General features: G+C 45.4%; 3 protein-coding genes across 3 annotated transcripts; 2 read left to right on the forward strand and 1 right to left on the reverse strand.

Moving 5' to 3' along the window:
* The first annotated feature begins 714 nt into the window (after positions 1-714).
* LOC136504189 (nicotinate phosphoribosyltransferase 1-like) lies at positions 715-8,060 on the forward strand. Its single transcript, XM_066499071.1, has 15 exons — positions 715-948; positions 1,473-1,617; positions 1,785-1,904; positions 2,030-2,164; positions 2,245-2,306; positions 2,657-2,732; positions 3,461-3,562; positions 3,764-3,880; positions 4,455-4,513; positions 5,759-5,933; positions 6,386-6,520; positions 6,611-6,709; positions 6,900-7,008; positions 7,414-7,526; positions 7,626-8,060. Exons 1-15 carry the CDS (start codon positions 800-802, stop codon positions 7,701-7,703), a joined length of 1,674 nt encoding a protein of 557 aa, XP_066355168.1. The 5' UTR covers positions 715-799; the 3' UTR covers positions 7,704-8,060.
* Positions 8,061-8,331: 271 nt separating this feature from the next.
* On the forward strand, positions 8,332-9,330 carry LOC136455782 (uncharacterized). Its single transcript, XM_066455574.1, has one exon. It carries the CDS (start codon positions 8,332-8,334, stop codon positions 9,328-9,330), a length of 999 nt encoding a protein of 332 aa, XP_066311671.1.
* A 2,853-nt stretch (positions 9,331-12,183) lies between these two features.
* Positions 12,184-14,706, reverse strand: LOC136504343 (polyubiquitin-like). The gene is made up of 2 exons (XM_066499277.1): positions 14,653-14,706; positions 12,184-13,549 (listed from the first exon to the last, which is right to left on the reverse strand). The coding sequence occupies exon 2, from the start codon at positions 13,547-13,549 to the stop codon at positions 12,407-12,409; it is 1,143 nt and encodes a 380-aa protein (XP_066355374.1). The 5' UTR covers positions 14,653-14,706; the 3' UTR covers positions 12,184-12,406.
* Positions 14,707-15,298: the final 592 nt, after the last annotated feature.

Genomic DNA, 15,298 nt, shown 5'->3' on the forward strand with positions numbered 1-15,298 from the left:
CAACTCGGCGGCTGAGACAACATCACGCATCATCTTTGGCTGCACCTCAGCGCGTCAGTTCTGGCAGGCCGTTGGCATTAGCAATGACGGAGATTGGGCAATTGAAAAGCTGATGGAAATTCAGTGCCCGGACGGACCATATCCCCAGCGCCACTTTGGAACTTTTTCTGCCGCTTTGCTCTTGGCACATTTGGAAGTGGCGGAACTCCATCTCCATCAGAAACGAGCAAATGAACCTGAACGTCGCGCTATCAGCGTGCAAGAATGAAGCCTTCTTTTGGGCAGCTAAGCTAAAGCCTGATGACAGACACATAGCGAGCAAATGGTTGCCTGGTGCTCACCAACTCAATGTCATAGGCGATATCTGAAATGATTTAGTTCTACCAATTATGTTTTCAAGCTACGTGGCTTTGTGCGTTCTAGTCTATCCGTCCTGTTCGCTCGGCTGATAAGCCATGACGCTAATTTGGTGAGAGAAAAATATTGTTGGTTGGCCAGCGAACCGGGCGAACATTTGGGTACGAAGGAGCCGCGGTGAAATGAAATCGGGTGGGGATCCGTTCCAGGAATCAAACAGCCCCCGGTCGTGATTCGCGTTCTCCATACGCCAACCAGGCCCGTCCGTCCCAAAGTGGGGCGCCACGTGTCCGCGTCGTCGCGATCTCGGCCTTTTCGCTTTCGGTTTCGGGCTCAAAAGGTTTCCAGGAGCCGCCACCGCCACTCCTCTTCCCCTGCTTTACTCTCGGTTCCTCCATCACAGGAGCACGGGACGCGCGCCACAGGAAGGGGGGGAAAAAACATGGCGGCGGCGAACGGGGACACCAGCCGCGGCGGCGGCGGGGTTCCGCGCCCGACGAACCCCATGGTGACGCCGCTGCTCACCGACCTCTACCAGTTCACCATGGCCTACGCCTACTGGAAGGCCGGCAAGCACCTCGACCGCGCAGTGTTAGCCCTGAGCCCCCTGTTCCTCCCCACCCCTAACTCTCCCACGCTCCCTTTGTCTCCTCTGTCCTGTCCCTCGATTTGTGGTGTCAGTTTACACTTACCTCCGGCGGAGTAGTGCCGATTTGTTAGGCCGGTGAGGAGGGGGCGATAGGTATGCCGCCGCCGGTGAGGAGGGGGGTGATAGGTATGGCGTCACTGGGTAGTGTTTTGGAATTATTTTTCTACCTGGTTTTTGTGAAATCGTGTGTCAGGCTGGCCTAGCTGTGATAATTGTGGTCTGCTAAACTCTGAACAGATTTGGGCTCTGCTCGGTAGTTTCGTTTCAGTATGTTATAAGATTATTAGGTTTGCAATGGAAAACCGTTTGAACTAGGCCAATCGCTTTATCTAGGTGGTACTTGGTACAGTGCAGTGTAGTTTAGCAAGTGTGTAAATCAGCGTCACAGTTCTTCTGTTTGTATCGGTCTTCTAGTTATGTTTTACTCTCTTGCACCTGTACTTATTGCGAACTTAAATTGTTTCAGCTTTGATCTCTACTTCCGGAAAAGTCCATTTGGCGGTGAGTTCACCATCTTCGGTGGCCTTGAGGAATGTATAAGGTTCATTGCTAACTTCAAGTTCACCGAGGAGGAAATCAAATTTCTGCGATCTGTCATGCCTACATGTGAGGTGGGTTTGCTAGTCTTGTTGAAAAAACTGGATCATGTTATGGGAATTCTGCATGATGTACAGTTGAAAAAACATTTTTAGTTTTCATTAGCAGCTCAACTATGCCCATTTCATATTATAATGGTTCTTTCCATGTCTTCTACACTGAGTCGCCGCTCCTTTTGTAGGATGGCTTCTTTGACTACCTACGTTCGATTGACTGCTCAGATGTGGAGGTTTATGCCATACCCGAGGGTTATGTTGTGTTCCCTAAAGTTCCACTGATGAGAATTGAAGGACCTGTTGCTGTAAGTACCAGGAGTAAGTTAGCATGTAAAAGCTTCACAACAGTAGCTGCTGTAGGTCGACCCATTTTTAACTTGCATTGATATTCCAGTTTTTCCATACATTGAGATTGTGATTTTTGTCCCAGGTTGTCCAGCTTCTTGAAACTCCATTTCTAAGTCTGGTCAACTATGCTTCTCTGGTTACCACAAATGCGGCACGGCACCGACTTGTTGCTGGAAAGTCAAAGAATTTACTTGAATTTGGACTTCGACGGGCTCAAGTGGGTCTTACTTTTCATTCTGTTTTGCTTGCTCATCCATTAACCTTTGTATGTTAGACCTATAAATACTCATCTATCAGGGGCCTGATGGAGGAATCAGTGCATCAAGATATTGTTATATGGGAGGCTTTGATGCAACAAGGTCTGCTTTGCTCACTCAAGGAACACAGTGCTGTAGTTATAGAATACTATGTGCTCTGCCTCTGACTCTATCTAGCCTTTTGTGTTTTTCTTTTTTTGGACTCGTTCATAGCTTAAATTGGCTATTTTCTGTGCTCTTCTGGGTATTTGTCTGCCTAGCTTTGACTGTTTATGCTACTGATGCAATCTAAATGAACCGTCTAGAATAGTAACATGCAGAGTATCGAGTTGATATATTTTTCCAAATGAGTAGATATACTTGATCTTGCAATGCTAGAAGGTTATTTTATAAATTTACTTGGAAGGAAAGGCAGTTTTCACCATCATAATATATGATATCTACCTGAACAGCAATGTTGCAGCAGGAAGATTGTTTGGGATACCAATACGTGGGACTCATTCACATGCATTTGTGAGCTCCTTCATGGTTAGTGGTGACTTCTTGGTATTCCAATCTTGCTTCGTGAATGATTAAATTTACTGTCATTTTTGGGAGTTCTTTGTGTGTCGTTATGCCACTATCTATACTAGAAACATTGAACATTAGCCGTGTTCCAACTGTTCTTTTCTTTGTAGTTAGATTCAATGCTTCTTTAGTAATGTACAGACTTATTTATCAGGTTCAGATAGTGCAAGCATGCTTTATTCCATAGTTCCTCTGTTTCTCGTTTGCACAACTATAGGATTAACCTACTATTTCATAGCTTGAGAAATGATGAATCTGTTAGTTTGCATATTTAGCAAAACAATTTCTAGTTGGATTGCATTTGATAACCCAGATGGTTTGTCAGGTGCCACTGCTACCCCCTAATATTCAAACATATAATAATGTGCGGTGATGGGTGAAGTATATAATGAAGATAGGGATCTTATCTTGTACATTTTGTGGTTTTCCCTGTTAAGTCTAGCATGCATAGTATTCACCCAACCAAGACGTTTCAGGATTAGCTATTTTGAAATTTGTCCATATCTCCATGATGTAAATGTAGAAGGTCTGAAGGTGCAGTCAGGGATCAAATGCTTCGCAGTGGGCAATGAGATATTACTCTATGAACTTTGCAACTATATGATTCATTATTTTGTTCTGTATGAGAAAGCAAAGCTATTCTAATAATTCCCAGTGGACTTCTGCTCTAACTTAGTATCGTTTTGCAGGGTATTGATGAAATTACCAACAAAGCACTTACTAGTTCTGATGGTTCAAAGAAATGTGAAGATTTTGTCTCTCTCGTGCAGAATTGGCTGATCAGGATTCAGGTGCTGCTCATGTTACAGATTAATCATTACCTACTCAGCTTTGGAAATGGATGCTGAATTAGATATTTCATGTGCACTTATTCCTTTTCTTCTTGCAAGTTACAATAGAGTTTCCCCTGAATTTTGAAGTTACAAACCTCCTGGTACATAGTAATTTGTTTTCAACTTTTCTAGTCAAGATCTATAATTTGTTATTCTCAGGAATCTAGTTCATTGCATGGTACCTTTGGAGAAACAAGCCAAAGTGAGTTGGCCGCATTCACGTCATATGCACTGGCATTTCCAAATTCCTTCCTGGCCTTGGTTGACACATATGATGTAAGTTGATCTTTGTCAGCAATTGTGTTTTTATGTTTTCTGTGGCATGTGCAAAATCATGATTCTTCTGTTTAATGCTTTTTTCCTGGGCTGGATAAACATTGCAGACACCATAATGATTTCTTGAAATGACATGCAGCTCTCCTGCTTAGTTCGAGAAAAAAAAAAATCTAAAGAGAGAAAAGAACCAAAAAAGAAAGCTCGACCAACCTAGGAGGAACTGTGGAATTGTTAATAAAAAAAAAATAGGCACCCAAATTCAAGTTGAAGAGAACTTGAACCTGGCTATTGGGGGTATACAACAACTAAGCTAGGCTCAGTTCCCGATATCCTGCAACCAAAATCAAGGCATTTTCATTTGCTTTCTTAGTCTCCAATGGATATATTATGGGCATCTAACCTGCATAGTGCATATATTCTGACCTGCTAGTTATGATTATTTATATCCAGCATAGGATTACTAGAGATAGTGGATTACTCATGAGATAGTGAATGTTTAGGGATGACCTTGATAGGATTAGCACATCAACTTCTATCTGAGCATAGCTGATATTTTAATCCATGCCACTGCTAGGTCATGAGAAGTGGAGTGCCAAACTTCTGTGCTGTTGCTTTGGCCCTCAATGATATGGGGTAATTTTGTCTGAGCTTGTCTCCTTAATACTTGGTTTTCCTTTTCTCAACGAGCACAAGTAAAACTTTGCGGTTGCCTCCTTTATAAAGTTTAATTGCACTTTCAACATAAGTAAACTTGTCTTTTTATTAGCCCTTCCATTGTACTCAAGCTCCAGTTTTGAGGTTCATTGTTGATTGTTGCCTAACTTACCTAGAAGTGATGGCATGAATATTTAGGAATAATCAGGGACTTTTGTTGTGATATGTAACACTAATTAGCAAGAAACTTTCTCCCTAACAAGCATTTTGGGCATAAGAACCAACACCAGCACTTGCCCTCTTGGCTCTTTGCTTTACGAATCGGCTGCCCTAAGTGCATTACTTTTTAGTTACTCTACAAATGCATCTCATGTGTATTGCTGAGATTTAGGAGACTCCAGGTTTGCATGTGAGTATTAGTTGCTTTGATGCTTCAGCAACAAGGAAGTTGAGCTAGCTCAGTTGTCGAGGGTGTGGATGTATACCCAGACCACCCAGGTTCAAGTCCTCGCCAAGGCTATTTTGGGTGCCGATTTCCTTCTTAATAAAATGCCACCTAGTTCCTCCTAGGTTGGTCTAGTTTTTTTTTATATATTTCAGCAACAAATGATTCTAAAAATTCTTTATTGCACTTGATAAGTCTGACTAAAAATTCGATCTGCCACTATAAAAACTCAAATTATAAATTTACGATCGGAAGTCCCGGTCTATCGGCAAGTGACCCAAGTACCCAATTTATGATTGGAAGTCCTGGTCTATCGACAAGGCGTGAACTGCCACTGGATTGCCCAATTCACTTGACGCTGTTCAAATGACCCAAGTACCCCCAACCTCTGCCCCTCTCATCCCACCATGCATGGCTGCTAACACATCATCGCTGTCCTCTACAAGCCATGGGCGGTCAAGCTCCTCTGGGAGCTTAGGGGGCTGGGCTGCTGACTATTGATCTTGTCAGATGGAGCAGACAGCAAGCAGAGGACAGACATGCGGATAGGGGCAACTTTGTCATGCCACAGCATGATGGAGCTGACATGTCAGTTTCATATTTGCAATTCATGCTTTTATAAACGGCAAATTCGAGTTAGTAGTGTCAAATATGCAATTTGAGCAGAAGCATGTGACGTCACAGATACTTCATTGATCTATTAGTGATTGTTAAGTGTTCCAAAGAAAACATCAGTGATAAGCATTTGCCATTGGCACTTACAGAAGTTTTCATTTCAGGTACAAGGCGGTTGGAATTAGGTTGGACTCCGGTGATTTAGCATACCTATCCATTGAGACCCGCAAGTTCTTCCATGCAATTGAAAAAGAATTTGGAGTTGTTGGCTTTGGGAAAACAAGTATCACAGCAAGCAATGATCTTAATGAAGAAACTATAGATGCCCTGAACAAGCAGGTAATCCGCATAGTATCCATTCAAAATGGTTGACGTTGTAGCATGTAGATTTGTCTCTTGTAGAGCAGGTTTAGAAAATATGTATTTTGTAATTTCTGGCATGTGTAAGTTTGTGCTAATGATATGTGTGATCCAATGGTCAGATATCATTAACTGAACTATGTGCTTAGTAGTTATGGCTACTGACTAGCACATATCTAATACAGACTGGAACAGCATGGTCCCTGTACTAACAGGAACAAATGAATTATTTGTGCTAAATACCTGGTAGCACTTAACCGGCTAGTGGAAACCTCTGCTTAATTCTTTGTTATGATGAATTCAACACAACACATGGCTGTGCAAGCAGGTTAAAATGTACAAGGCCGTGATAAATACATGTGTGCTCGCATTAATTACATTTATTGCGTCACTGCAATCTATACTTGATTATTGTCATTTTTTTTGTGTAGGGCCATGAGGTAGATGCATTTGGTATTGGCACCAACCTAGTTACATGCTATGCACAAGCTGCACTTGGTTGTGTATTCAAATTAGTCGAGATTAACAAACAGCCTCGCATTAAGCTTTCTGAAGATGTCACAAAGGTATGTATGCCGTTATTACTTCATAGCAGAAACAAGTTTAGCTGTCTTCTATGCATCCAAACAGACCGAGAACTTAGTTGTCTGCTCCAGGTATCGATACCATGTAAGAAAAAATGCTACAGATTGTATGGCAAAGAAGGATATCCGTTGGTTGATATAATGACTGGAGAAGATGAGCCAGGTCCAAAGGTAAACAATATCCATGTTAATGCTTAAAAATACAAACGGTGAGCTTGCATAAAAAAATATTTCACTTCAAAATTCTAGGCTACATGGCACCTACATGTTCTTCTTTCAGTTGTGATTTTGTATGCCATAGTTACTATTTTACGAAATCTGAAACAGCTGGTGGGTTTTATGATTTACCATTTGTTTATAGATTGGTGAAAGGCTCCTGTGTCGTCACCCTTTCAATGAATCAAAGAGAGCGTATGTTGTTCCGCAGCATGTTGAGGAATTATTGAGGTGCTACTGGCCTGGAACTTCATGTATGAACTCCCACCTGAGTTACTTCTGCATAGTGTTTTGTTACCTTATTTGCCCCTTGTGCATGCATGCTCCAATGACCGTGCTAGTTGTCTTTCATGAAGCATATTTACAATAAACTGATGTGTACTAGTAGACTATGATGTGCTGCTAGTATTGGCCAAAAATAACTTATTGTTACTGCATGTATGATGCTAATCATCACAGCCAAATATAGAATAGGGTTTCTGCCACTAGGGATAGTGCACTGCTATCATAACAACCGTACCGCAAGAGCTGTAGGATTATCACTTACATCAGTTAAGTATGTGTCCTCGTTTAGTTTAAATTGTTAGACAGATAATAAAATTGTTATTTAAGCTGGGAGCCATTGATGTCAAAATGTGTTGTGTCGTCAATTGGTGAAGCGAATCCACGGGAGGTGCTTCCATCCATCCATGAGATTAGGACTCGGTGTATTCACCATCTGGACCGAATGAGGCCAGACCATATGAGGCGGCTGAACCCAACACCTTACAAGGTATTATAATCTTACTCTTGATCTGGATGCTATTAATGTCACAAGCTAAGACAATTTGATCGAGCTCATATTTTATCATGCATCGTTGTACCTGAACAGGTAAGCGTGAGTACTAAGCTGTATGACTTCATCCATTTCTTGTGGCTCAACGAAGCGCCTGTTGGAGAACTGCAATGAAGAAATGAGGTGGCGATAGGTTCAGAGGCTCAGAGCCCAAACCTAACTCTAATAACCTGCACCTCTCATATGGGAGATCCTAATAAACTGTTGCCGTCGGACAAATTTCTGATCCTAATAAACAGTTGCCGTCGGAGCTATTTCTGCGGATGTTTTACCATCGCTGTGCTTCAGTAAAATGTGAGGATGTGTTGGTGGTGCATCTGTGAAAACAGACCTTAGCCGAAGTGTTACGTACTGGGAATCAAGAGGATACCCATACTGTGTTGTATGACTCTTTAAATGCGATGAGGAGCAATCACTGAATTTGAGACAAATTTACTTTGCCATGATTATCAATTGTTGAATTTTATGCTTTTTACTGAAGTCAAAGATTGTTTATTAAAAGAACAGGGAGAGTGGTTTTTATTTATATTTATTAAAATAGTTTATTGTATTATGTAACGAATACGGAGAGAGATTGCGCCAGTCCGAGGCGGTAACTCATCTGCCGACTTGGGCTGCCTCGAGTGCCTCCGCGTAGATTGCCATCACGCAAAGTTCGAGTCGGACTGTCCGCGCCTTTTGCCGGATATATATCTCGTCTCGTCGACGCCGAGTCCCTTCGATCGCCGGCTCTGACTCTCTCATGGCGACCGACACGGAGGAGGCGGAGAAAGCCTTCAGATCGGCGGAGGAGCGCTTCCTCGTCGACGACCTCGACGGCGCGCTGCGGGTGGTCCGGAACGCCAAGAGGCACTTGGCGTCGCTCCCTGCCCTGGAGAGCGCCCTCGCGGCGTACGAGGTCCACGCCGCCGCCCGCGGCGGGAGGAACTGCTGGTACGCGGTGCTCGGCGTCGGCCAGCCGGAGCCGGTCACGCACGACCACGACGCCATCAAGAAGCGGTACAGGCGCCTCTGCCTCGTGCTGCACCCGGACAAGAACCGCTCGGCGGCCGCCGACGGTGCGTTCAAGCTGCTCCAGCGGGCGTGGGAGGTGCTCTCCGCCCGCCACCCTCCGGGAACTGGCTCTGATCCCGGCTCCGGACTCGGACCCGGCACCGGCGCCAAGCCCAGGCCGCCGCCGGCCGGAGCGCCCGACCCCGACTGGTGGTCCTCGTTCTTCCGCAACTCGCCGCCGGCCGGAGCGCCCGTCCGCGACTGGTGGTCGTCGTACTTCCGCTACAAGCCGCCGCCCGAGCGCACCTGGTCATCGTACGGCTACACGCCGCCGCCGCCGCCCTTCTCGTCGAGGTACGCGCGCAAAAAGGGCACCGCCTACTGCGGGCACTGCGGCTCGGAGTCCGAGTCCGCCGCGGGAGGCGGCCACCGCGGCACGCCCGGCGGCAGGTGCCACTCGTGCGGCACTCCCTTCAATCCGCCGCCGGCGCAGCAGAGCCAGGCGGAGGGTGCCTCAGCCCCGCCCCCGGCAGGCAGCGCCGCCGAGCCACCGCCACGTGATCCTCCGCCGCGGCGGCAACGTGACGATGACGAGCGGGAGAAGTTCACATGCCCCACCGAGTGCTCCCGGTGCAAAACGCCCTTCTCGTCGCTGGTGTCCCGTGGGATGTGCAAGCTCAGGTGCCAGGCCTGCTCCTACGACGCCTTCGTCTACGTGTACGACCGCCACCGGGCCATCGCTTTCTGAAGCTTCTTCTCCTCCTCCTTCGTCATCTTGTTGCATTGCAAAGAATACGGGACTGTGCATGTGTGTGTCTCTTGCAGGTGTGGCGCCGCCGGCTAGACGAACGACCTCGACTCCATCATCGTCCTTTTGCAACTGCATGAAACAAAGCTTTTCTTGGACGAAGACTTTGTGGGTTTGCGAATTTGCAACGATCCATTTATATTGTTTGCGACTAGCCAGCTACAATTCATGCATGCCACTGATTTATTCGTTTGTTCTTAAAAATTCAAGGAAGGATGTGCAAATCGTGAAGTGCCATGGTTGAGATTGTAAGTCGTTAATGTGACCTGCTGCTTACTAGTCTCGAGTCTCGATGTATGACTCACATTACTCGTCAATGTTGATCCTGGAGAAATTGTTTGAGCAGGATACTTGGTTTCTATGACAGTTGTGAGTTATTTTTTCTATTCATGTTTCCTCGATCTCCCAAAGAGATGATGGAATGTCGTTGGTACTGAAACAGGTCATCTGTCAATGGAGAAGCTGCAAACCCCACAACGAGAAGCTCTGAAACTCTGTATGCTCCAGCTGCTGCTGGAAGCACACTCCCCTGAAACAAGTACCAGAACAGGCAAGGTTAGCACCCAGAAGTTAAAAAAAAAAAACTAAACGTTTAGAGCGGACGTTCTGAAACAAGAGTATATATTGCTATGATATCGAGCAAAAGTAGTTCCAGACATGTAAAAAAACTAGGAGTATTAATTTATAATATTTTCGGAGGAAGAAAAAACAGGAACTGATGTTGATGATTATATGTTATAGGGCCCTACAAATTTAGGACATCTCATCAACTTAACCATTTTTTACAAGATAAAAAAGGCTCATTTTGCTTGCATAGTGATGTTGTCATTATTTAGGAGTTAGGACCATTCAAGTTTTTTAGATTATAGACTTGGTCTAAGTTCCATAAACATCCATATATCTGAAAACAGCCCTACCAAAAAATTGGTCCCCAAAAGACAAGGAATTGGAGGCTCTCCCAAAATTTTCGTCTGAGGTTGATGGAATCATCTGTGAAGCCACCGCTAGGGATTGACTGCTGATGTTGCAGCTATCAGCTTGGAAAATTTCATGACATATAAATTAAGCAAAGGGATAGCATGCATGGAAAGTGTTCATTCATGAACCATGATGTAAAGTTCTCTGCCATGATACATGTAAGCTTTATGCACATCTATATTAGTAACAAAAGAATAATGTTCATGCTATGCCGTGATGAAATTCCATCAAAGCTTACGTGTAGGCTGTGCTGTGTGTTTTGCTGCTACGAGCAAAGAAACTGTAGTCTGCAATGTTGGTTGAAAGTGCAAGGACCATGAGGAACATGCGAGATTACACACAGATTTGAGGCCTGGAACCTTGACTTTGCATAATCGAGCCGTTGGTGATAGTTTTGTTTGTACGGGGAATCAGAAAGGAGGTGGAAATAATTTGACGTTTGACACTTAAAAGCTTATAGGGAACGATCCAGCTTTCTTTAGAACCAGTTTTGGCCCAGCTTCTATAGAACATTATTCAGTAAAATGAAAAAGATTTCAACTGCTCATTGAGGATATGATGTTGCCAATGAGTTCCTATTAACAATCTAACGACGCATGAATGAGGTCCAAGTACAGCTAGCTTGCAAGCTAGGACAGCACAAGTAGGTATTTTTCAGTGCGCCTTAGAGAATATAAAATAATAATTGTCGCCATATTTGAGTTGCTAAATGCTACTATTCCAGAATTTTCACTACGTTCCTTGGTATGCTCCTCGACCGGATCTGCAAGCCGGCAAGGACTAAAAATTCTTACAAAAATAAAAATATCCAGACATTAATTCGATGTACTCAGCTATCATACTTAAAACTACGAAGAATTAGATATGGAGATTTTATCGATTATTTTGACACCGAGATAGTCAGAAACAGAAAAATTATGAACTAAAAAGATCTCACTGGTTCTACAAATTTATTATACTATAAATGAAGGGCGGGCCTGGTGCAAGCGGTAGAGTCTTACCGCCTGTGATCGGAAGGTCCTGGGTTCGAATCGCGGTCTCCTCGCATTGCATAGGCGAGGATAAAACTTGCCACTGACACCCTTCCTCAGACCCCGCACAGAGCGAGAGCTCTCTACACTGGGTACGTCAAAAAAAAAACAAATGTGGGAAATATGAGCCAAAGAGGGTGTAAATGAGCCCAGAGAGGATAACGTAAGGCCGTAAGCGGTGAGAGAATGTGGGCGGCACTACCTATTAAATTCTAGAACCTGTAGTTTGCTATGAGTCAGTTTAGATAATGATCCTACGTGCTCTGCTTGTTGTAACAATCTTACAGACTTGACCACGTTTCGTTGGTCCTACACAACACGAAGCCATTGCTGCCAAGGGCATTCAGAATGATCTGCTTCTTCCAAGTGAACTTGCTGAATCCTGCTTCTTCACTTCAGAGTGAACTTGGTCTAACGATTCGGAAGCCTGCTCCTGGAGACATAGCTTTGCATGCTTCTTGATCCATCTCCTTGAAGCGCAATAACTAGTAATCTGAATCTAGTAATATACAGCAGCCCGACTGTAGTAATAAACAATAACTAGTAATCGGAATCTGGTAATATACAACTAGCAACCCGAATGTAGTAATAAATAAACAACATATTGATTAACAAAAAACCAGAGCACCAAACATGTTAATCTACAAGACCCAGTGTCAAAAACTGAGGTTGCCAGAACCTGAAGTTAACATTCAGTAGAAACAGGAGACAACCAGAATCAGGAGGTGCCCAAAATGAAACTCTTGCCAACCAATTTAATATCAGACTCTCATAACCAAAAACAACCATATCGAACACAGATTTAAGTTCAAAGATCACAACTTATTCATGAATACACCATACCGGTGCACAAAGACAGTTTTAGGTAGAACACACAGGGACACAACCGGTCCATGAAACCGAAGCAAAGCCACGACGCAAACCACAAAGATGTACTTCAAAGTACACAGCCAAGACAAGATGCACCAGAGGACAAGGGCACATGAGTAGCTTCGACAAATGATGGCTTACTGGCCACCACGGAGACGCAGCACCAGGTGGAGGGTGGACTCCTGGATGTTGTAGTCAGCAAGGGTACGGCCATCCTCCAGCTGCTTGCCGGCGAAGATCAGACGCTGCTGGTCTGGGGGAATGCCCTCCTTGTCCTGGATCTTGGCCTTGACGTTGTCGATGGTGTCTGAGGACTCCACCTCCAGGGTGATGGTCTTGCCAGTGAGGGTCTTGACAAATATCTGCATACCACCCCTCAGGCGGAGCACCAGATGGAGGGTGCTCTCCTTCTGGATGTTGTAGTCTGCAAGGGTGCGGCCATCCTCCAGCTGCTTGCCGGCGAAGATGAGGCGCTGCTGGTCCGGGGGGATGCCCTCCTTGTCCTGGATCTTGGCATTGACGTTGTCGATGGTGTCCGAGCTCTCAACCTCCAGTGTGATGGTCTTGCCAGTGAGGGTCTTCACGAAGATCTGCATCCCACCCCTCAGGCGGAGCACCAGGTGCAGAGTGCTCTCCTTCTGGATGTTGTAGTCCGCAAGGGTGCGGCCATCCTCCAGCTGCTTGCCGGCGAAGATGAGGCGCTGCTGGTCCGGGGGGATGCCCTCCTTGTCCTGGATCTTGGCCTTGACGTTGTCGATGGTGTCCGAGCTCTCAACCTCCAGTGTGATGGTCTTGCCAGTGAGGGTCTTCACGAAGATCTGCATCCCACCCCTCAGGCAGAGCACCAGGTGCAGAGTGCTCTCCTTCTGGATGTTGTAGTCAGCAAGGGTGCGGCCATCCTCCAGCTGCTTGCCGGCAAAGATGAGGCGCTGCTGGTCCGGGGGGATGCCCTCCTTGTCCTGGATCTTGGCCTTGACATTGTCGATGGTGTCCGAGGACTCCACCTCGAGGGTAATGGTCTTGCCGGTGAGGGTCTTCACGAAGATCTGCATCCCACCCCTCAGGCGGAGCACCAGGTGCAGAGTGCTCTCCTTCTGGATGTTGTAGTCAGCAAGGGTGCGGCCATCCTCCAGCTGCTTGCCGGCAAAGATGAGGCGCTGCTGGTCCGGGGGGATGCCCTCCTTGTCCTGGATCTTGGCCTTGACATTGTCGATGGTGTCCGAGGACTCCACCTCGAGGGTAATGGTCTTGCCGGTGAGGGTCTTCACGAAGATCTGCATCTGCAAAGTATAATCAAACAACAGGGTAAGTGCATAGCAGTAGAGCAAGGAGGAAGTGAAAACCACAAAGGTGCCATGGAATCAACAAACAGTAACACTGTAACATCATGTCTCCGTCCAAGTACATAAAGATATAACTACGGGCATGCATGTTGAACAGATTGATGAAAAAGAATTATCAAAAAGTATCCATGTATACCTTCATTTATCTAAGCATGCATATCAAACAAAACAGGTGGATGCATGTTAGCAGGTGGATGCGTGTTCACAGGCAAAAGCTATAGCGTCAACTCCATATAAGCCTTCATGTATCTCCTAAGCATGCAGATTGACAACAATGAAAACTTTCTCAGGTAACAGCTACAACATACATCTTCGACTATCAAAGCACATATCCATCCATCCATCAATAAATGTGAACATGCATGCAGATCCAAATTCAATAAGCCCATGAGCAGTTCAGGTGATTATTCGACTGATCTAGAGGGGGCAAAGCAAAGAGACCAAAAGCAACAAAACTGACCCCAGACATACAGATCCAAATTCAATAAGCCCAGTTTAGGTGATTATTCAACTGAAAAGATTCTAGAGGGGCAAAGCAACAAAACTTATTTTTACTAGACGAATCAGCCAGGCACACAAACCTATCGACCTACCAGAGGTTTGTGAACGAAATCAGGCGCACCCATCTAATTCCATAACCATAAGGACAGGATCATAAGGCTGAACAAAAACAGGATTGACTAGATCGTATCTGCACCGGGAATTAAAAAACTTCTAACGCAGCAATAAGCCAAATAAATAATTATCACGAGATACGGTTCATATCTAGTACTGTAGTCGCCTAGAAGATGGCCGTAGTTCCTTGATCATCAAGTCATCAAGCAAATAACCCCCCACCCCAATATAATTCGCACAAAAGTGATAAAAGTCAGTGGAACCTATCAAATCGACACAAAAGTTCTAACCCTAGCCATGAGCCATCCACGAACAGAAGCGATGAGGATCCCCACCACGGCACCGCGTACGCCTAGGTCTTAACCATAGATCGCGCCTAGGGAGGAGAATCGATCTACAAATCAGCAAAGGAGAGAGAGGATCACCGTGCGTAACTTGGGGCGGATCGGTTTTTGCTGTGCGTGCTCCGAGCAACACGAAACGAGACTCCGAGAGGGGATTGAGCCAGGATAAAAAAAAAGAGGGGATTGAGCCTGAGGATGAGGAGGGGTAGCTATTTATGGCTGGGGCCTGGGGGACCCGTGACGGTCACCATCCCGTTCCGTTGCGTGCGTCCAGTCGTCCCCGCAACCGCTGCGCAATTTCTGGAATCCGCCTACTACGTGGCTACGTCTCGACCGTCTGCTGCGCTTGGCTGCTGGTGGTTGGACGGCTGGACGCCCCATTTGCAGCCTTAGCATCTCCAGTACGAGGAGAAGACTCCAACCCTAAAACTGGAGACATACAAAACGTGTTTTAGAGTTTTAAAGGTCTTCTCTCTAGTAAAACGAGAAAATTTAATCTTCAATGAGAAAAATAGTGAATTGGGGGAGGAGAGCTCTTCTCTTTATTTGAGGGGTAGGAGGCTATAATTTAAGGGACTGCTGGAGCTACAAGATCTTTAAAATAACAGTTTTTTTCATTGGGGGTTAAGAAAAAGGGACTGCTGGCACGCGCTCCTCCTCTCCATGTTCACTGACAGGTGGGGCCCGCCACCTGGAAGATATTTTTTTCCTTTTCATTCGTCATTCA

The sequence above is a fragment of the Miscanthus floridulus genome, chromosome 1 (genome assembly GCF_019320115.1).
Source record: "Miscanthus floridulus cultivar M001 chromosome 1, ASM1932011v1, whole genome shotgun sequence".
NCBI classification, from domain to species: domain Eukaryota; kingdom Viridiplantae; phylum Streptophyta; class Magnoliopsida; order Poales; family Poaceae; genus Miscanthus; species Miscanthus floridulus.